The sequence below is a fragment of the Amphibalanus amphitrite genome, unplaced genomic scaffold (assembly GCF_019059575.1).
Source record: "Amphibalanus amphitrite isolate SeventyFive unplaced genomic scaffold, NRLGWU_Aamphi_draft 000835F_arrow, whole genome shotgun sequence".
Classification (NCBI taxonomy): Eukaryota; Metazoa; Arthropoda; class Thecostraca; order Balanomorpha; family Balanidae; genus Amphibalanus; species Amphibalanus amphitrite.
This window is the reverse complement of record NW_024882329.1, coordinates 128,653-151,089: the sequence shown is the minus strand read 5'-3', so window position 1 is coordinate 151,089 and position 22,437 is coordinate 128,653. Positions and strand designations below refer to the sequence as shown.

The window sequence follows — 22,437 nt, the reverse complement described above, 5'->3', positions numbered from 1 at the left end:
CCGGAAAGGGTCATGTTGCATATCAGTCGATCCGTATCGTCGAGCTGAACACATCTAAGGCGTTTTCATCGCTCTAGCATGCCTCTATCAAAAGTTATTTGCGAAAAACTGTTAGATACCATTCGTGACCTAAGATGACCTCAGGGCATAAACAGGGGTCACGGACACCATTTTCATGTTCAGTGTGTCTAAACCACTTGTAATTCAGTGTTTGGAAGTGTTTATAATGTCTTTCGTCCAAAAGAGGCGCATTTCAATTTTCTCCCATTGACTTATAGGTCGCAAAATTGACCTGACCTTAGGTCATCGATATCAAAATTCTGAGATATACATTTTGTACATGCTATTGCTCTTAGCAATCGCTGAAAGTTTCCAAGCGATCGGTCACTCGGCGTAGCTATGACAGACATTGAAACTTTTTATGAGGTGAGGTCACTTCAAGTGACCTGGTGACCTGACCTTGAATGACCTTGGTCTGAAATTTTCACAACATGTGTAGAATTGATGTATGATAAGGTGTACCAAAAACGGCGGCGCTCCGCGCCGCCGTTTTTGAGATATTCGCGAAAAACCACAAGGGGGGGTGTTCAAACACCCCCCCCCCAGCAGGGCGCGGGTTAAAGCCCTATCAGACCAACCACAAAAACTGGTCCCTCTGCCGACCTGAATTTCACTGGTCATAAATCACCAATAACGCTGCAAAGAGGGCAAGGATTTGTGGTGACAGGATCGCTCAACGCGAGGCAGACTGTGATGGGTCTCTGGCAGACCCATCACCACAAGTCATCAAGTTGGATGCTAGTGCTACCTTTCTACCCCTCTTTAGTCATGTTTCCGCCTCTATCGCTGCCGCCCTTCCCTATAGCCCGTGACCGCTCGGCGTCTCGCTGGTTGGGAGGTTCCTGGCCTGTCCTCCCCGTGTTCCTGTCCCTGCCGTGAGACTGGGAGCCGTCCCGCGAGAGGATATCATCTGACCGTCGCCAGCTGGCGCGCGGGGCCTGGCGTGACCTCCTCCCCAGCTGCCACACGCACAAATCAGGCCTCTCCGCCTGACGGGACGGTGTCGATGACAGCGACAGTAAGCAGACGGCGGGGCTCTGCGCGAGCGGTGCCTGGCGGAGCGGCTGGACGTTCATGTCATGCTGCCAGACATGCTGGCTGTGTCGGCGTGATACATGTGTAGCGGAACATCCGCGTGTCGTACAGAACATAAACGCGCCCTCTCCAGTTCCATGTTTGATGACTCAGACTTGTGTGTATCGTACATATATCGGCTTTCGATACCAATATAATTAGCTTTTCTTCTCTCCCATGGCTCTATAGTTTCCCCTCTTCCGTGATTTCTTTCCTCTCTCTGTCAGCTAATGAGCAGTGTTGTCGCTTGAATGGTTGCCCGCCAATCAGCAGTCTTGGGCGTGTCCCAGCTCTCCCTCCGTCTCTCCCTTGGCTTCTCCCCCAGGACCAACTCGTCCGCTCCTCTCCCGGCGTGAAGCGTCATTAGGTTTGCTCTAAGGACGAGACGACCGTGAAAGTGGAGTGTCGGTCTCCTTATTTCCCTGTGATCGGTCGTTCACGTGCTACATGAAACAGAAGCATATGATATTAAGATTATATTTTAAGGCTTGAGTCTGCTTAATATTATAAATGTACATTTTAACTATTCACCGAGGTCAGAATGTGTAAAAAAAAAAACAAGATCAATCCAAACTGATAGGATTCCCCATGTCAATCGGACTTGGTGAAACACGGTTATTTAGCGTTGAAATAATGAGCTGTTAACTTTTTGTCAGTTTGTCTCCTAATTCATGCACCGCTTGCTGTGGGCTATGAACAACGGACATTAGACTGCCTTGGGCCATGGGCAGTGTGTCGGCCGTGGGTCGTATGGGTATTGGGTGGGGGCGCCGGCCAGGTCCTTAGGGGAGCTGTCTGCTCACCGCCGGCCACTGATTGGACGGACAGATAAGGCCGTGTGGTCTGGTAATGATCTGTCAGCGGAGGTGAACCATCAGGTGGGGAGGGGGATGGAGAGAGATGAAGAAAAGAACCGAGCAAGAGAGAGAAGTGGTAGAAGAAGAGAGAAGAAGAGAGGTAGTGGTATAGAGTGAGGGAGAGGGAGAGGGAGACAAGGAAGGAAGGAACGAACGAACGAACGAACGAACGGAGGAACGAACGAACGAATAAAGGAAAGAAGGAAGGGACGGAGAGAGGACGAACGGACGGACGGACGGACGGGCGGATAGATGGACGGATATATTAGGTATATTTATTTTTGATGCATTCATTTGCCTACGCCTCTTCAATAGTACTTGTTTTGCCACTGATTGGCTGGATGTTAGCTGTTACTGTATGGGTATAGGTACTGATATATTTCCAAGTCTACGTCGGATTCTACTTATATCGATTGATAACTTATTTATTTGTTTTTCCTAATTTATACGTCTGGGCGCGGGGCGAAGCGCACATTGGGTTAGAGGCGTGGGCTTCGCCCTGGGAGGTTCCGCATACGCTCGGCGCCACACCCAGATGTTGAGATTATGGCAGCGCAGATTGAGTTGAATGAGAGTGAAATGTAAACATGTTTTCGTCACATCACAGAATAGCGTGTAGGTTGTGCTGCTCAGTCTGCAGCTGCGTGCAACACTACAAGGTCGTGTACAGGGCTCCCGTCTTTTCATGGATAACGTGAATTGATTGGTTACCATAAACACTTAACAGCGGGAAGTCATGTGTCCTTGGACACGGTACGTATGGTACGATTCCGGTACGATGTTTCATCGTCGAAAGAAAAAACATGACTTGTTTGTTGGGATGTTATGGTGCTGAGGTCGTCACAATATAGAGTTCACGACTGCTAGCATGAAGGTTGGCGGCAGACACCAGTAGACCTGTTACGAGTTCGAATGTTGTCGCCCATTTCATCAAGCGTCAATTTTTAGGAGATATTTTATCAGTCGAATATATAAGGCATATTCACTTACCGAACCGATTTACATGTTGAAAGCAATCGATTTGTTCATATGCGCTCCATGAACAGGAACACTATACTTCAGGAGAATTTTCGTCCATTTAGGTAATCCGCGTCATTCTATTTATCCGACTGACCAGCAGGGTTGTATACCAATCAAGTCGATTGAATTGAATGATTTGTTTTAACGCGTATTTTGAGTTGATTGGATTGAGTCGATTGACTTTTTGAGATGACTCGTTGACTGACTCGTTTGACTTTAGCGACTGGTTGACTGATTTGATTCCTGAAAATTGGAGTGACTCGTATGATTGAGTCGATTGAATGGAAAGTTCAAATAAGTTTTAGTTGACGAAAAATAATGACACCAATTGCTGACACCAAAGATCACAAAACTACACTGAAAACGTCTTGTCATCACAACTGCAATATGGGGTAGATGGCCAAATAAAGAACAGGGCCTAAACAACATGAACAGCCAACGTTGACTTTCGACTGCAATAACTGCTCCAATCCTGGTGATAGAACCTGGCGATGCACCTACCTACCTTTCTGCACTCAGCAGGAAACGTTTTTTTAAATCCAGATGATAAAGTGCAAGGCCCTATATACTAATAAAGTGTGATTAATTAATAATTCACATCTCCACATCTCCTCAGAAACAGCCCACTGAACTCTATAAATATCTGAAACCCCTACAAAAAATAACTGAAACAAAAGCGCCGTTTTCGTTTCGCTGATTACGTTTACGTACAATTGATAGCTACTTTGCTGCATTGTTTAATTTGCAGCAGAACGTTTGTTGATCCTTTTCTCCTGAGAGCCTAAGCATAACATATTTAATATATTTCATTTTCCTTAAAATATTTTACCGAATATTATTAAGTGTTTTTATTTCAAATGAAATAATAATTAAAACGAAATTGGTGCTGTACAACCGATTTATTTTATGATGATCTACCATACTACATGATAATCAATGACGTCATCTTACCGCAAAGTCAAAAGAAGTAGAATAAGGATTTATAAAAGCTTAGCATACTTATTGGCAAAACCAAACGTTTTCGTTGTTTTGCAGTCGCGCCGTGCCGTTTTCCCAGAGTCCCTGTCCTCTCCATTTCCTTTTAAATATTTAATCCTCATCCCTATCCCCCAGTCCTAACAGTCTCAAATTGTATTGCAAAAAAATGTTTTGAATTCTTCACATAGGTACCTAACATTGACATGCCACGTCCAGAATCGTGGACCGCTAAATACTTCAAATCTCTTCCTTCCCAATCTGACAACATCCCATGTCTCAAATGCACATTGTGTGGAATGATTTTTCAGGCTGCCCGTCAGTCTCTGTCTAACCGAAACCGTCACATGCATGATGCAGGTAAGATATTTATTTCTATTTCCCTATGGTTAATATGTTATTGATGCATATTATCCATTAAAATAGACATGGTGTAGGGAAAATGGCCAAATCACGAACACTGCCAAAATCCGAGCAACCAACTTTCAACTGCAATATCTGATATTTAGTGTAAATGGAGTTGGAATATGGCCAAAATTAAATTGACAACTTTTAGGTGAAAGGTGGTGATTTGGGTTAAGGGGCGAGTCAACTACTGGGTCATTTTGCACCCGACCCAATAAATGACACTTCTGCTCTAATTCTACCCATTGAACCTCAATATCATGATCCACCTGTCCATCACTAGATATCCTTCCTTATTACATAGAAAGTTTGAATGGCATGGCAATTTAGGTATAATTTTAAATGACAATATTTTTATGGTTCTTCTGTAGGTAGGTAGGTAGGTAGGTACACCAGACAGCAGACTGCTATGGACACTTTTCCAAGTTGGTGGGGCAAAAAAAACCTAATGTATGTCTTGGTTTGAGTCGTTTGATTGAGTTGATTGATTCCTTTCATTGTCGCGTTTGAGTCGATTGAATCAATTCCCGAAAACTGCTCTGACTTGATTGATTTGATTGGTTTCCCAAATTTGTCGTGATTGAATTGATTGCTATTGATTGAGTCGTATACAACCCTGCGTGACCAGAAACTCAGTAACAGACTGCGCGGCAGTGGTGCGCTCCATTGGATACTCATGGACTGCATAGCATGCGCATCAAATCATGTCAAGTCTAGTGCATTGTCCTTTCTACCCCACACCGACCGATGCCATGCCGCTCCACAGACATCAAGCGACACCACACCACCACGTGCCTCAATTTCACGCTGTCCTCCGCTGCGACCTTCCCAGCCAGCCATCCGTTTTAGCCAAGGTCGTGCCAAGGTAGTGGCAGCTCGTCCGGCGTGCCTGGGCCATGCCTCGAATTCGGGAGTGATTGACGCCGCCACAGGTGTCTAATATACTAAAGTCGGAATGTCACCGGGCCGTGCGCGTCACGAGGATGTCACCGTCAGCTCCGATAGAAACTGCTGATGTGGCACCAGCCGGGTGCTGCCATGACGGCTAAATAATACATTTTATAGTGGGCTGGGTCACGATGGTTACAGTGGCGTAGAAACAGACACTGCGTATGGTAATGGTGCGATAGGAAGACGGATTAGTCTGTGAAATCCGACAATATGTAGATTTTATGGTCATGGCTGTTAGTCGGGATGATGAAACATGAATGAATGCATGTGTCACGAGCTCTTTCGAATTGTGTGCGTCAAAAGTATCTGGGATATTCGGCCTCGGCTGTTGAACTCGAGGCCCGAGGAAGGTATGTACTCAAATCTGCGCTTTAGCTCATGCAATGTGTGGTGGCATAGAAATGACACGTCTGGGAATTTTGGTTCGTCACGAAAATCGCTGATTTATAAAAAAGGAAAAGACTGCAAGGAAAACGACTACCTAATTTTTACGCTCTTCATCTCATAGCAAAGGTGATTTGATAGAAGCGGAACTATGAGTTGGTATGGTGTTCTTTAAATTATGTGAAAAAATGAGAGATTCAAAGATTTTTACAGAACGAAGCACAGCATTGTAACACTTTAATTCACATCAGTATCAATATTCATATCCATTTCCTTTTTTATGAAATCATAGCATGCTGTCTTATGATATCAAACGAAAGGTCTTCTGTCTTAACTTATTTCCGTTGTTGAATATGCTAACGAGATTCGCTGAAAACAAAGCAATTGAGCCATTTTCTTGAAGTATTTTCATTTTGTGGTTTATCTAAATGAAGATTGCCGATTGGCGAGGTCAATTTTATAGTTTGGGCCTAAAAACACTTAAAAAAAATATCGAGCAGCGGTGGGTAGAGATGGACAATTAAGGATCCTAAGGATCTCTAGGACTTCTCAATGCCAGTGCCAGTGATTACATGCTGTATGAATAAATCGCCATGAATAAAGTCATGATGAAATCGCGTGCGCCGTGCAAGGCAATAAATGTCATAGCAGTGTTCCCAAGACTAGCTATCGCTAAGACGTTTCCCTGTCCTCTGAGCAGTGTGCGCCACATTCCTTTATCGTTCCGAGTCCATTGTGCGCCCCCGCTCGGTCTCAGCTCTGTGAATGGCATTGCCACAAAGCCCAAGCCGGGCTTATTGATCGCAGCCGCTCCACTTGTAGGAGCGTTACGGCGGGTGTGTGACCCGCGGGCCACCTGGGTACTGGTAGTACAGGCTACTACCGCCAGGGGGCAGGTGTACGGCAAGAGGTGAGAAGCATCGTGCAGAGCAGAGCTATCAAAACGGCATTACTTTGACGGTTGACCTCCCTATCATGAGCTCTCTCCGTAAGAGCTTTGCGAGCCGCGAGGCCCTGCTGGCAAACGAGTGAGGTTTTATCTTGCTGATGCGATCAGACAATCCCGCTGATGATTTAACCCGGCACCGCCTGGGCTATTTCCGTACCCACATCAGCCTGGGGGGGGGGGTCGGATCCGACCCCCCCCCCCCTGTTATCTCGAGAACCAATGGTCGTATCGAGCCCCGCGAGGCGGCGTTCGAAAGGTCTCTACGAGACCTTCCCAAAGCACTCTTAAGATTTTAAGATTGAGGTCAACTTTCGGGTCAAGGTCAGGTCAAAGGTCAAATTCAGGGGTTTTGCATGATTAGGCTTACGGACAGCGGAATCGATAGCTGCTGCTCGAAACTCACCACAAATGACCTCAAAGACCTAGTGAAGGTACCATGTGCGTATAGGGGTCATACTAAGTACGGGTCAAGGTCAGGTCAGGTCACGAAAGGTCACGGTTTTCACTTTCTGCTACATGGGCGTGCGACACATGTTTTATGGCTTATTTTTCACGCCAAATCCGATGGTATTGGTTATATGTGACCCCAAGTCACTGTGCTGGTGATAAGTGTGCATTGAAAGCATAAAAAATCGTTTATACCATACATAACTAAACGAGGGCTAAGAAAAAAAGGTCAATTTTTCAACTTTTTATTTTTGACATAAAAATGCACTTTTCTAGACGAGCTTTGTCCCAGGAATCTAGTGGTGCCATTTGTTTTCACATGCGATGTTCAGAAGTGCCTCTAATTCGCGAAAATGCTTATGACGTCACCATGCCCTATGCTTGTTGGAGCTATTTTTTTTACAATTTGGGGGTCAAAAATCAAGATAGAAAGTTGAAATTTGGGACAGCTAATGTTCTAATACAGCTCTATAACATATATTCCGGTTTTTTGGAAATTCTCAAAATTTTGGATTTTATTAGCTGTTTTCCAAAAAATATAGTTTTTTTGAATTTTTAGAGGTGAAAAACGCCTTTTATGTAAAATCCGAGATAGCCATTTTAAAGAACTTGTTGAGCTGCGTCTTTTCATGTCCTTAATTTGCAATTTGCTTAAAACTTCGATTTTTGGCGATTTTTTAAACATTTACCATTTTTTGATTGAAAACGCCATGTAGTTACATCACTAATAGGGTGTGTCACTAGAAACAGATCAAGCGCTTCCGCTGATTTTCCTTGTCCCTGTGTCTATGGAAGCCCATTGGTGCAGTTCTTTTTCCCATGCATCGAAAATTCGATCGGCGCCGGCTGAAAGAAGTTCGGGATTTATCGTGGCGCCCGGCGTTGCAGTCTCCATGTTTGGCGTAATGCGTTTGATGACACTAACACCAGCCGCGCGCGTCTTCGCCTGTTAGCGTCGACAGACGCTGGCAATACGGATGAAAGCAATGCAAACGAGGCAGTATCCTCTATTTAGACAACGGTTACACAGAAAAGATGCATCTTTGCCATTCAATAGCAAACTGAATTCAACTCAATTAGCATTTGCCTACCTTGCATGGTTCAGGGGACCGATTTTCTTGCAGGCCTCCTTTGCGGAGATGTTGCCCGTCCGCACGGCTCTGGTGAGCTGATACAGCAGAAGTTTGCCGCTGCTGAGGTCGGCGATGATGTCCGGCAGATCCAGTTCTGGGCCGCTCACCGGTCGGAACTTCACGGGAAAAAGACGGTGCACGGAGGCGCCGGCTGCCTTGCCCAACGGCCCCGTGAATGATCCGGGTCCACTGGTTTTGCCGTCCAAGTTCTGGAAAACTTCCCTGAGTACAAGCTCATTCGAGTGCAGCTGGCAGCTTGTCTCATCCGGCATCTTTCTCTCCATACTTTTTCGGGTCGACCAGCAATTCTGTTTTGCCGCTCGCTACGCGATCGACATCCATCTAAAAACCATTGATGACGGCCCCTACAGCAGGGTTGGATAAACCATACCTATTAAATCAGCTGCCAGTGCAGTGTTTGTCATATCATCATAGTTCGAGTCTTTGATGCATTCCTACATCTCAAATTCACTTGTGACGTCTTCATTACTGTCGTTGGTGTCGGTCGTTACCGACGAGTCTACCTGGCCTGTCTCGTCGATATTGACGCCGTTGGAATAGGTACGGAGGTGGGAAGGACCAGCTTGACCCACGTCGCCCCTCCCCTCGTTCCGCTCCCGTCTCATTCTAAGGCTCGCAGTCTTACGTGGTTTCCTCGTCTCCTCGTAGTCCACACCAACCAGTCTCATCTTCCGAACTCCTCTCTGGTCTCGAAGGAATGCTATTTCCGCTGGCGGTACCCGGTTTGAAAGCGGACAGGTACAGCTTCGCCGATCTTTACAGCGGCAGCGGGCGATGTCAAAAAGCTTACGAAACAGACTCGCTTCAGAAACACTTTGTTTCGTTTGTCCCTCCCACATTCTTTCGAACACCTTGTTCGATCGGCGAAATCTTTCGCAGACTTGCTTTACCTTCCGAACCACATTGTGCATTTGTATCGTTGGTATGCCCTCACTCGACCACACTGCAACCACCGCTTCCGCTGCTTCACGTAAACATGCAGTGACTGTCCGCTCACTTTTTCTATCCTCTGCCATGAGTCTCACATAGTTCACTACATCTCTGTTGGTAGGCAGCTGATTTACCCGCAGCACACTGGGAGACCCGATAACGATGTTTCGCCTTGCTTCACCACTGCATCACTGCGGCACGGATAGTCCGATTCGATTGCACCACACGCACTTCTGCTCACGCCGCAGCTGAAACCAGACTGACTCACGTTCTTTGCAAGCTCGTGTGTCTCGGGGAGACAGCACATGACTCGAAAGCCGGCACATTGTGTTGCCGACGGAGGGGTGATACCCGAGACCCCAGTCACGTTGCCCTCTGTCCATCCGTGCTCTCATTCTCCCTGCCCCACTCGTGATAGTCTTGCCAAGGCTGCAGCGTGATCCTATTAAATACAGTAGCGGCGGAACACCTTCAATTAAGGGGGGGGGGGGCACTGCCGACTTTTGGTCCCATTCTTTCCATGCAACGCCCATAGGGCTAATGTTAAAATACCAAAATCAAAGGGGGGCACGGTGCCCCGGTGCCCTCCCCGTTCCGCCGCCTATGTCCTATTATATGGATCATCTGTGGGTCCCTGAATGGCCTCAACACATTAACCCGCGCCCTGATGGGGGGGCCATTTTGGCCCCCCCCCCTGTGGTTTTTCTTAAATAGCGAGAAAACGGCGGCGCGCAGCGCCGCCAAATTTTGGGTACCTTACCGGGCATCAATTTGACACCTTCACACACAATTTCAAGTCACAGGTCACCTCAGGTCAGGAGTTATTGAGGTCAAACTGAGGTCATGTTCGAGTAAAAATGAGCAAAAAACATGACATCTTGAAACGCTCACCAATTCTACAGTTAACAAGCAATTTTAAAGTTCTTTATGTGGTTGTGTAGAGAAAAGTCGGCGCTACAAAACTGCTATCTCGGATTTTCGAAATTTTGGGATTTTGAACCCCAAAAATCAAAAAAATTGATTTTTTTAGAAAAACTCAAAAAATTTCCAAAATTTTTTCGATTTTCGAAAAAAACGGAATATATGTGATAGTCCCTGCGCTCTTCGATATACATACCAAATTTTAGATCGATACCTCTTTTTTTGGCCAAGTTATAGCGAAAAAACTGTTAAAAATTGATGACGTCAAATTTTTGAACTCAATTTTTAGCAATTCTAGAGCTCGTAGCGCAAAACGGAGACCACCATTGAACTCCCCGTGACGAGCTGCATCGAATCAATACCCATTTTATGCAAAAATATCAACTTTGAAATTTGACCTAATTTGACCTGACCTTGACCTGACTTTGAACAAAACGTGACCTAAGCTGGCCCTTAAGTCTGTCTGACCCACATAATCGCATTTGTCATGTAAAATGGACCATAAAACATGTATCACACGACGCTTTCATATTGTGACCCCCCCAGTGACCTGACCTCTGTGACCTGACCTGGTATCAGTGACCTCAAATAGCAAAATATGTGTTTGAAGAACATTTCCCCATCGATGATTTTCAATGAAATGCATTTTACACGATTTTACAACGCATTTCTTGAAATGCCTGTAAACGGTGAAAATTCGACCTTTGACCTGACCTGTGACGTCATCGGTTTGACCGAGGTCAATGAAATTGGGTCACAAGGTAGTTCCCCGTTGGGGCTATCCAACACCGTTTACCGCTTGTCGCTATGTTGCGTGGTTCTCGAGATCTGAGGGGGGGGCCAAAATGCCCCCCCCCCCCCATCAGACCACGTTGCTCGGCAGACCCCATCTGGGCGCGGGTTAAGATAACAGTATGTTTCGTCCGACGTCCATTTAAACAACAAATAGCAATCGAGTTTTAACTGTCAAACGGTGTTGGCCGCTACAGGCCGACGGCGAGTCATATGGCTGGTGTTAGCGCTACGGTACGCATTGTGTTCAGTATGGAGACTTCAACGCCGGGCGCCACGGGAAATGTCGAAATTGATTGGGCCCGCGCCGCCTGAATTTTCGGTGCAGCGAAAAAAGAACAGTGCCAATGGGCTTCAATGAACCCAGGGACAAGGAATATTCGCGGAAGCGCTTGATCTGAGACAAAAATATTTGATATGACACACCCTAATCACTAAAATCGATATATCTCAGAAATTTTTGAAATTTTTTTTCTTAAAAATTGCACAGGAGACGTCAAATTGATGGGGGAGAAGGTATGCGAAGTTTCAAGTTGATAGCGCAAGCGGTTCATGAGTTATTCAAGAAAAACGGAGGGGGGGTCGGATCCGACCCCCCAGGCGGTCGCGGGTTAAGCCTGAAACAGACTCTTTCCGCAGTCAGGAAATCGCATGCGAGAGCCTATTCAAATACATGGAAGCACGCTCGCATCAATCGCAAGCACCTCCCGCAAGCGATTGATGCGAGAAGATTTATAATGTATTATGCGAGAAGAATTATAACGTATTTGAATAGGCTTTCGCATGAGTCGCATGCGATTTCCTAAATGCGGAAAGAGTCTGTTTCAGCCTTTACATTCTCATAGTTATTTGTCCCACATCCGTCTTTTATATTTTCAAAACTAGCCATTTCCGTTCTGGATCGCGTTTTTTCGTGTTTCGGGCTGACCGCTATCGCGCTAAATAACCGGTGGATAGCTGTTCCTCTACGATCGTACTCCTCCGGGATAACCGTTAAAAAAATCAGTACCTATCTTTGGCCATTTAGAGTGCGTCTACTTTATTTGTACAAGAAAAGTTATCGGCAGTTATGAAAAAAGGACATAAAAATAAGAATGAATAACGCACTCGTGTGACTTCCTTTACTTGTATAGGCATATATACCATAAATATTTGTGCTTATGTTTTTACGTTACTTGGCGCTGTAAGCCAATATGCCAGAAATAAGACTTGCTCAACTTCTGTCCCAAATATCTCTAATAGGTATTTGGAAACTCATTATAAATTCAGGTAATAATCTCAACATTTAAAGCTGCGCAGATTAAACATATTTCCAGTGTCAGCGTAACTTATATTTTGGATACGATCAAAATTCCCATGAATTCGATCACGAACGGTATTCGGTAGGTTATTGTCGTCAGCACTCGATAAAAAGGGGTGATAAGACAGTTTTAGTGACTGCTACCGTATCCACCGCCGTATCCACCACCGTTTCCACTGTGTCCACCGTTTCCACCGTGTCCACCGTTTCCACCGTGTCCACCGCGGTATCCGCCGCCGTTTCCACCGTATCCGCCGTTTCCACCGCCGTTTCCTCCGCCGTGCGAGGCGTATCCCGAGTAGGTCACCTCGGCGTTGTGTCCGCCGTAGCCGTACTGGTCCGAGTGGTACTTGACGTGCTGGGTGCGGCCGTCCGGCAGCGCCACGCTGTAGTAGCCCTGGGCCGCCTTGCCGTCGTTGCTCTCGCTGTGGGAGAACTTGGGGCCGTAGTGCGGGTCGTCGACGCCGTAGGAGAACTTGTAGGAGGTGGGCACGCTGTGGTCGCCGCCATACCCGCCTCCGTGCCCGCCTCCGTGCCCGCCTCCGTGTCCGCCTCCGTGTCCGCCTCCGTGCCCGCCTCCGTACCCGCCTCCGTGCCCGCCTCCGGCGCTGACGGCGACCACCAGGAGCGATGCGATCACCAGCACCTTCATACTGCTGCTGAGCTGTGGCTACACTGCTGTGGACGCTGGGTGGACTGGTGGTCTGACCGCTGGCCGTCTCTGTTATATACGGCTGGGTTCGGGGCTGGTATCGGGGGTAGCCGAGGGTGACCGGGCTGACCCGGGCTCCCCTCACGGCTGGGGTACAGCCGGGTCACGTCTGACAATGCTCTGCCCTTGGAGGGAAAAGTGTTACGGTTGACTAACTATGGTGTGATTTGGTGCGTGCTCCAATGCAAACAGCAGGTGTAATGAAGTCACTGCAGCAAACCTGAAACTTCGTAACACGGCTAATCTCGCAACATGTGATAAGCGATGCCCTTTCTATTGAAGGCATCAGTGATCACCAGCTCAAATGAACCCCGATATTTCATGCTACGTTTTCCTATTATATGAGCACTGGCGTATCCAGAAAGGCGGTCTTGCACACTGCGGGGGTCCAAGACCCCTAAGAAAATCTCAAAATTCCAAAAAGGCGGGGGGAGGGGCGCACTGGCCACAAATGACCCCTTTCCCTCATGGATCCGTCAGTGTTTGCGAGTGAGTTCTGCAAACTATGCTTACAATTTTGCTTTTTTAGTTAAACATTTGTTTTTTTATCCCTCGTTCCCACAGCAACAGCATATTACGGATTAATGAAATCTAAAACTATGTCTTTTTAATTGTTTATGGTTTTTAAATAAAGCAAAAAAAAACTTCATCCAATTGCAATATGCATGTTTGGCAGGATCGGTAAGGCATGAATCGTGACCCGGCTGTGTCCCCAGTCGTGAAGGGAGCCCGGGTCAGCTCGGTCACCCTCGGCTGCCCCCGGCACTAGCCCCCAACACAGCCGTATATAACGGAGACGGCCAGCGGTCAGACCACCAGTCCACCCAGCGGCCACAGCAGTGTAGCCACAGCTCAGCAGCAGTATGAAGGTGCTGGTGATCGCATCGCTCCTGGTGGCCGCCGTCAGCGCCGGAGGCGGACACGGAGGCGGGCACGGAGGCGGACACGGAGGCGGGCACGGAGGCGGGCACGGAGGCGGGCACGGAGGCGGGTATGGCGGCGACCACAGCGTGCCCACCTCCTACAAGTTCTCCTACGGCGTCGACGACCCGCACTACGGCCCCAAGTTCTCCCACAGCGAGAGCAACGACGGCAAGGCGGCGCAGGGCTACTACAGCGTGGCGCTGCCGGACGGCCGCACCCAGCACGTCAAGTACCACTCGGACCAGTACGGCTACGGCGGACACAACGCCGAGGTGACCTACTCGGGATACGCCTCGCACGGCGGAGGAAACGGCGGACACGGCAGAAACGGCGGTGGATACGGCGGCGGACACGGTGGAAATGGCGGTGGATACGGTGGAAACGGTGGCGGATACGGCGGTGGAAACGGCGGTGGGCACGGTGGAAACGGCGGTGGATACGGCAGCGGATACTAAAGTCGTTGCACAGCTTCCTCTTGTCGTAGAGAATGTCATTAGCGAGCTCATGACGGGTTGTCGTGTTGTATTCCATGCATGAATGGCTCAGTTTGGATACCGACTACTGTTGCTCACATCATGGGTGGAAATAAATAAGACTCGCAAATGTCGCAATACCTGATGGCTTTCTTTAGTTCGTCTCGGTCCAGGGGGCCGGATGAGACACTCACCACGTGAGTTTGCTCCAGAGTTAAAGGTAGTGTGCCACCTTTGAAAGATTTCCCGTTTTATTTTTCCTAGGATAAGAAGCTTCTGTTTTTACCTAATATCGCAAAAAAAATCAAAAATGGGCCTGGAATAGTGCCTTTTTCGCCTAAAAGTTTATCGGTTTTTAGATATGTATAACAACTGTAGTGGGCTCACCTGCAAACAGGCGTCGGGCAACAATCGCGAATGCGGCGCACTTGTGACAATAAGCAAAGGTCATTATAGTGTTACGACCATACGACGTACGGGAATGAGTTATCAGCTGTCTAATCGTAGACAACACAATGTCGAGCCTTAAACTGTAAGCCTGTATTGGTATTGTTTCTTAAATTTGGCTGTCGAACATTAATTTGTGGTTTGAAATATGATTTTATGTAAAATAATTGATATGAAACAGCCGTCTCTTAAGTTATGACCCCATTACACCACACGCAAGTGGCAGAAATGACAATGATCAGCTGACGCATTTTTCTTGGCCGAAGTCAGAGCGCGCGGCCCGACGCACCACGCGTATTTGGAAATTCCGACCTCGACGAGCATCAGAAGCCACCTAACAGGCGTGTTCGAAACCGCAGGAGATGATGATGAACGGGTTTATCGAAACTTGATTGGATGAGCCTATCGGTAATAGCGATTTTAGTGTGTGCATTTATTGTTCATAGTGGTGTGAAATGTGGTTGGGGTACGACCGACAACCCGTCGGGGCGAATTTCGCACTGGGGTACTCAAAATTTGAAGAATTTAAGACGTTTCCATAAGTTTTGAAGGTATGGATAAGTTCTAAAAATCCGGTTCTCCTTATCCGGGTCATTAACTCCATATGGTCCAAGAAAGCTGGCACACTACCTTTAAGTGAAGTTTAGGTACCGGACCTCAATAATCACAGCAAATGACACAGAACACTCTACGTCATATGGAAAGGTTTAAGGTAAGGTCAATCGCGAATCCTTTTGAAAAAAAAGAAAAATCTGCCAAAGTAATATTGAACATGATAAAATTATTGTCATGCGCATAGACATTGTCTATGCGCATGACAATATATTTTTGTCTTATCTTTAAGAAAACCCCTTACCGGGACGGTAAGGGTGGCCCTGCTTGATCAGGGATCTTGCTTTGAAAGACTTGGTTATATCTTCACAACCGTACAACCAATCAGCGAACTGTCTATTATGTTAGATGCCCATCACTTGGCTCCGAATCCACTACTCTGTGTAATTAGCTCTCATAACTACAGAAGAACGTTACAGAGCGGGCTATAAAAACGATGTGCAGTCATTGTAGATAACCAGATAACCCGCTTTGACTGTTATCTATCATTGTATTTCTTGTAAAACCTCCCCATTAATATTTAAATGGTATTGAAAAGTCTGCAATTTTTATCTCCTTTGACGCTTAACGTATTTAATCATATTTCAGTATGTAGAGCAACCAAACCAACTGGTTCTCGGATGAAACCGTCCGGCTTGAATTGATTGTCAAATAATAAAACACATAATAGTTTAGCATTCAATAATTAAAAAAAAAAACTTTGCTTTTGACATCGCTGCTAAAAAACGCGGCGAGTTTTCTAGATGACGGTTTTTTCATCTATCCTCACTCTACCATACCGTGCATGGATGCGAGAAAGAGAAAGGATATTTGAGATCTACTCCCACCGATCTTGATCTCAGAACCGATGGGAAGATGGATCCAGCTCTCTCGCTTGCCGAGAGACCCATTGGAGTCATCGATGCTTTTTTTGCATCGGGATATGTTGAGAGCACAACTCCTTGGGTACTCATTTTTTCGACAAAGAAGTAGGTAGTTATTTTATTGTTTTGTGAATTGTTCTTTGACATGGAACCACCTCCAAACATGGTTTGAAAGGCTGCGCATTGTGGGATCCAATTGGAACATAGAGCCCTGTTTCTGGTTTGTCGATAGATCTATGAGATCAAAGATCCATTCAGATCATATAAGATCCACTAAGATCGTAGATCCACCTCTAAGCTCCATTAACACGTCTGGTGAAAGATCATCGACCTATAGGCCGTGGGGGAGCCCTTGATTACATCGAACATCAAAAAACGTTCTTGGTTAGTCAAGAAAATACGACATGTCGTATATTTTGTATATTTCACACATAACATGCAATCAAAGAAGTCACCACTTTTGCCTTTTCGACATCCACCCCTTTAAAATATTTCAAATGTAAAGCACAGACGCTCATCATGCATATATTTTAAAGACGGTGTCGTTAGCGTTAGTATCCACCGCTGTATCCACCGCCATTTCCACCGTGTCCACCACCGTATCCACCGCCGTTTCCGCCGTTTCCTCCGCCGTGCGAGGCGTATCCCGAGTAGGTCACCTCGGCGTTGTGTCCGCCGTAGCCGTACTGGTCCGAGTGGTACTTGACGTGCTGGGTGCGGCCGTCCGGCAGCGCCACGCTGTAGTAGCCCTGGGCCGCCTTGCCGTCGTTGCTCTCGCTGTGGGAGAACTTGGGGCCGTAGTGCGGGTCGTCGACGCCGTAGGAGAACTTGTAGGAGGTGGGCACGCTGTGGTCGCCGCCATACCCGCCTCCGTGCCCGCCTCCGTGCCCGCCTCCGTGTCCGCCTCCGTGTCCGCCTCCGTGCCCGCCTCCGTACCCGCCTCCGTGCCCGCCTCCGGCGCTGACGGCGGCCACCAGGAACGATGCGATCACCAGCACCTTCATACTGCTGCTGAGCTGTGGCTACACTGCTGTGGACGCTGGGTGGACTGGTGGTCTGACCGCTGGCCGTCTCCATTATATACGGCTGGGTTCGGGGCTGGTGATAAGGGCAGCCGAGGGTGACCGGGCTGACCCGGGCTCCCCTCACGACTGGGACACAGCCGGGTCACGTCTGACAATGCTCTGCCCTTGGAGGGAAAAGTGTTACGGTTGACGAACTATGGTGTGATTTGGTGCGTGCTCCAATGCAAACAGCAGGTGTAATGAAGTCACTGCAAAGTGCAAACCTGTAACCTCGTAACACGGCTAATCTCGCAACATGTGATAAGCGATGCCCTTTCTATTGAAAGCCTCAGGATCACTAGCTCAAATGAACCCCGATATTTCATGCTAAGTTTTCCTATTATGTGAGCACTGGCGGATCCAGAAAGGCGGTCTTGCACACTGCGGGGGGTTTAAGACCCCTAAGAAAATCTCAAAATTATAAAAAGGCGGGGGGGGCGCACTGGCCCCAAATGACCCCTCCCCCCATGGATCCGCCAGTGTATGTGAGTTCTGCAAACTATGCTTACAATTTTGCTTTTTTTAATTAAACATTTGTTTTTCTGATCCCTCGTTCTCTAAGCAGCATCATATTACGGATTAATGATGTCTAAAACAATGTCTTTATAATTGTTTATGGTCTTCAAATATAGCAAAAAAAAAATTGCAATATGCATGTTTGTCAGGATCGGTAAGGCATGAAACGTGACCCGGCTGTACCCCAGTCGTGAGAGGAGCCCGGGTCAGCCCGGTCACCCTCGGCTGCCCCCATCACCAGCCCCGTACCAACCGTATATCATAGGTGGAAATGAATAAGACTCGCAAATGTCGCAATACCTGATGGTTTTCTTTAGTTCGTCTCGGTCCAGGGGGCCGGGCGAGACACTCACCACGTGAGTTTGCTCCAGAGATAGGTGAAGTTTCTAAAGGTACCGCGGGCCTCAATAATCACAGCAAATGACACAGAACACTCTACGTCATATGGAAAGGTTTAAGGTAAGGTCAATCGCGAATCCTTTTGAAAAAATAAATTTGCCAGAGTTATATTAAACATAATAAAGTTATTGTCATACGCATAGACATTGTCTATGCGCATGACCATATTTTTTTGTCTAATCTTTAAGAAAAACCCTTACCGGGACGGTAAGGCCCTGATCGGACCCTGCCCGATCAGGGATCTTGCTTCGAAAGACTTGGTTATATCTTCACAACCGTGCAACCAATCAGCTGTCTATTATGTTAGGTATGCCCATCACATGGCTCCTAATCCAATACTCTGTGTAGCTAGTTCACATAACCACAGAAGACCGTTACAGAGCGGGCTATAAAAAGGACGTTAAATTCGGTTTGAAGTCATTGGAGATAACCAGATAAGCTTTGATTGTTATCTAAAATTCTATTTCTTGTAAAACCTTCCCATTAGTGTTAAAATGGTATTGAAAAGTCATGCAATTTTTATCTCCTTTGACGCTTGACGTATTTCTTCATATTTCAGCATGTAGAGCAGCCAAACCATTACTGTTTCTCGGATGAAACCGCCCGGCTTGAATTGATTGTCAAATAAAAAAACGTAATAGTTCAGCATTCAATAATTCCAAAAAAAAACTTTTTTCACGGCCCTGAAAAAACGCAGCAAGTATAGGTACCGGAGTACGGTACCTTCCATTAGCCTCTCTACTATGCGCCGTGTGCATGGATCCGAGAAAGAGAAAATATATTTGACTCCCACGGACCTTAATCTCAGAATCATTGGGATCATAGATCCAGCTCTCTCGCTTGCCGAGAGACCCACTGGAGTCATAGATGCATTTTTTTGCATCGGGATATGTTGAGAATATAGTTATTTCCTTTGGTATTCAATTTTTCGATACATAAGTAGGTATTTTATTGTTTTTTGAAGTTTTGTGTGACATGGAACCACCTCCAAACATGGTTTGAAATGTTGCGCATTGTGGGATCCCATTGGTACATAGATCCCTGTTTCTGGTTTTTCGATAGATTTATTAAATCAAAGATCCATTAAGATCATATAAGAACCACTAAGATCATAGATCCACCTCTCAGCTCCATGAACACGTTTGGTGAAAGGTCATCGACCTATAGGTCGTGGGGGAGCCCCTGATTACATCGAACAATAAAAAACGATCATGATCACTCAAGAAAATACGACATGTCTTATATTTTATATATTCCACACGTAACATAGAGTCAAAGAGGTCCCCCTTTTGCCTTTTCGACATTCATCCATGTAAAATATTTCAAATTTAAAGCGCAGATGCTCATCATGCTGATATTTTAAAGACGGTGATCGCTATCGTTAGTATCCACCGCCGTATCCACCGCCGTATCCACCGCCGTTTCCACCGTGTCCACCACCGTATCCACCGTTTCCACCGCCGTGTCCGCCGTGCGAGGCGTATCCCGAGTAGGTCACCTCGGCGTTGTGTCCGCCGTAGCCGTACTGGTCCGAGTGGTACTTGACGTGCTGGGTGCGGCCGTCCGGCAGCGCCACGCTGTAGTAGCCCTGCGCCGCCTTGCCGTCGTTGCTCTCGCTGTGGGAGAACTTGGGGCCGTAGTGCGGGTCGTCGACGCTGTAGGAGAACTTGTAGGAGGTGGGCACGCTGTGGTCGCCGCCATAGCCGCCTCCGTGCCCGCCTCCGTGCCCGCCTCCGTGTCCGCCTCCGTGCCCGCCTCCGTGTCCGCCTCCGTGTCCGCCTCCGTGCCCGCCTCCGTGCCCGCCTCCGTGCCCGCCTCCGTGCCCGCCTCCGTGTCCGCCTCCGTGCCCGCCTCCGTGTCCGCCTCCGTGCCCGCCTCCGTGTCCGCCTCCGTGTCCGCCTCCGTGTCCGCCTCCGTGTCCGCCTCCGTGCCCGCCTCCGTGTCCGCCTCCGGCGCTGACGGCGGCCACCAGGAGCGATGCGATCACCAGCACCTTCATACTGCTGCTGAGCTGTGGCTACACTGCTGTGGACGCTGTGTGGAATGGTGGTCTGACCGCTGGCCTTCTCCGTTATATACGGCTGGTCCGGGGCTGGTGTCGGGGGCAGCCGAGGGTGACCGGGCTGACCCGGGCTCCCCTCACGACTGGGGTACACAGCCGGGTCACGTCTGACAATGCTCTGCCCTTGGGAGGAAAAGTGTTACGGTTGATGGACTATTGTGTGATTTGGTGCGTGTTCCAATGCAAACAGCAGGTGTTACAATGCTCACTCAACAAACTTCGCAACACGGGTTATCTATCAACATGTGATAAGCCATAGCGTTACTATGACATGTATCAGTGCTGCGACTGCGAGACTCAAAAACCCTATGTTTCACGCTCGATGCTTTTTGTGTGTTCAGGTATGTTTTGCAAACTATCCTAACTATATATTTTTTAAGTTTAAAGTATTTCACACTGATTTTATGTGTTGAAAACAACAGGCCAATACGAACATTCTGAGCCTATAAAACATTTCGATTTATTGCTTAGTCGTCTGTTATTAAAACTAAACAAAACTAAACCATATTGAAATATTCATGTCTGTCAAGATCGGTACTGCATGCATCGTGACTTGGCTGTGTCCCCAGTCGTGAGGGGAGCCCGGGTCAGCCCGGTCACCCTCGGCTGCCCCCATCACCAGCCCCGAACCCAGCCGTATATAACGGAGACGGCCAGTGGTCAGACCACCAGTCCACCCAGCGTCCACAGCAGTGTAGCCACAGCTCAGCAGCAGTATGAAGGTGCTGGTGATCGCATCGCTCCTGGTGGCCGCCGTCAGCGCCGGAGGCGGGCACGGAGGCGGGCACGGAGGCGGACACGGAGGCGGACACGGAGGCGGGCACGGAGGCGGGTATGGCGGCGACCACAGCGTGCCCACCTCCTACAAGTTCTCCTACGGCGTCGACGACCCGCACCACGGCCCCAAGTTCTCCCACAGCGAGAGCAACGACGGCAAGGCGGCCCAGGGCTACTACAGCGTGGCGCTGCCGGACGGCCGCACCCAGCACGTTAAGTACCACTCGGACCAGTACGGCTACGGCGGACACAACGCCGAGGTGACCTACTCGGGATACGCCTCGCACGGCGGAAACGGCGGTGGAAACAGTGGTGGATACGGTGGTGGACACGGCGGAAACGGCGGTGGATACGGCGGTGGACATGGTGGAAACGGTGGTGGATACGACAGCGGATACTAAAGTCGCTGCACAGCTTCCTCTTGTCGTAGAGAATGTCATTAGCAAGCTCATGACGGGATGTCGTGTTATATTCCATGCATGAATGGCTCAGTTTTGGATTGGATACAGACTGCTGTTGCTCACGTCATGCGTGGAAATAAACGTTAAGTCTCGCAATACCTGGTGGCTTTCTATGTTTCGTCTCGGTCGAGGGGGCTGGATGAGACACTCACCACGTGAATTTGCTCCAGATTTAGGTGAAGTTTCTAAAGGGTACCGGGTTGGTACCGGGCCTCAATAATCACAGCAAATGACACAGAACGCTCTACATCATATGAAAGGGTTTTTAAGGTAAGGTCAATCGCGAATTCTTTTGGAAAAAATAAACCTGCCAGAGTAATATTTAACATGATAAAATGATTGTCATGCGCATAGACAACTCTACGTAATTAGCCCGTGCCCCGCTGGGGGGAGCAGAATCTGCCCCCCCTCCCGTTTTTCGCCAATAACTTCTAAACGCGTTACGCCAGCGACGTCAAACTTTCAGTACCTTATCATACATCAATTTGACACGTTCCCAGAAAATTTGAGTGAAATCTGTCGGAAATTTTTTTGTGAAGTTGACGTTTTAGTGACGTCATGTTCGCCATTTTCGCCTCAAAAACAGCAAAATTTCAAACGCCGCTAACATCTTCATTTTTAAAGGAATCAATACGTAACAAAAAAGGTTATACGTGATTCTACTTTGTATATCAAATGGCGATCTCGGTTTTTGAAAATTTTGGATTTTGGCCCATTTTTTTCTTCAAAAACTGAGTGAAAAAAAAAAACAAAAAACCAAAATTTTGAGTGTATCAGAAAAGCCGGAATACGTGTCAGAGAAGTGGTCTATGTGCACCTACATACCAATTTTTAGAAGAATCGGTTCAAAAATGTGGGAGTTATTCAAAATCTTATGACGCTACGACACACAAAAATTTTGAAAAATG

At 47.6% G+C, this 22,437-nt stretch overlaps 3 protein-coding genes across 4 annotated transcripts in view; 2 read left to right on the top strand and 1 right to left on the bottom strand.

Moving 5' to 3' along the window:
- The window catches only part of LOC122366867 (proton channel OtopLc-like), a 49,317-nt gene that overhangs the window by 6,328 nt on the left and 20,552 nt on the right, over positions 1 to 22,437 (top strand). The window lies entirely within an intron of this gene.
- On the bottom strand, positions 16,670 to 17,287 carry LOC122366871 (pro-resilin-like). The gene has a single exon (XM_043339511.1). The coding sequence runs from the start codon at positions 17,252 to 17,254 to the stop codon at positions 16,802 to 16,804; it is 453 nt and encodes a 150-aa protein (XP_043195446.1). The 5' UTR covers positions 17,255 to 17,287; the 3' UTR covers positions 16,670 to 16,801.
- On the top strand, positions 20,974 to 21,627 carry LOC122366870 (glycine-rich cell wall structural protein 1.8-like). Its single transcript, XM_043339509.1, has one exon. It carries the CDS (start codon positions 21,008 to 21,010, stop codon positions 21,467 to 21,469), a length of 462 nt encoding a protein of 153 aa, XP_043195444.1. The 5' UTR covers positions 20,974 to 21,007; the 3' UTR covers positions 21,470 to 21,627.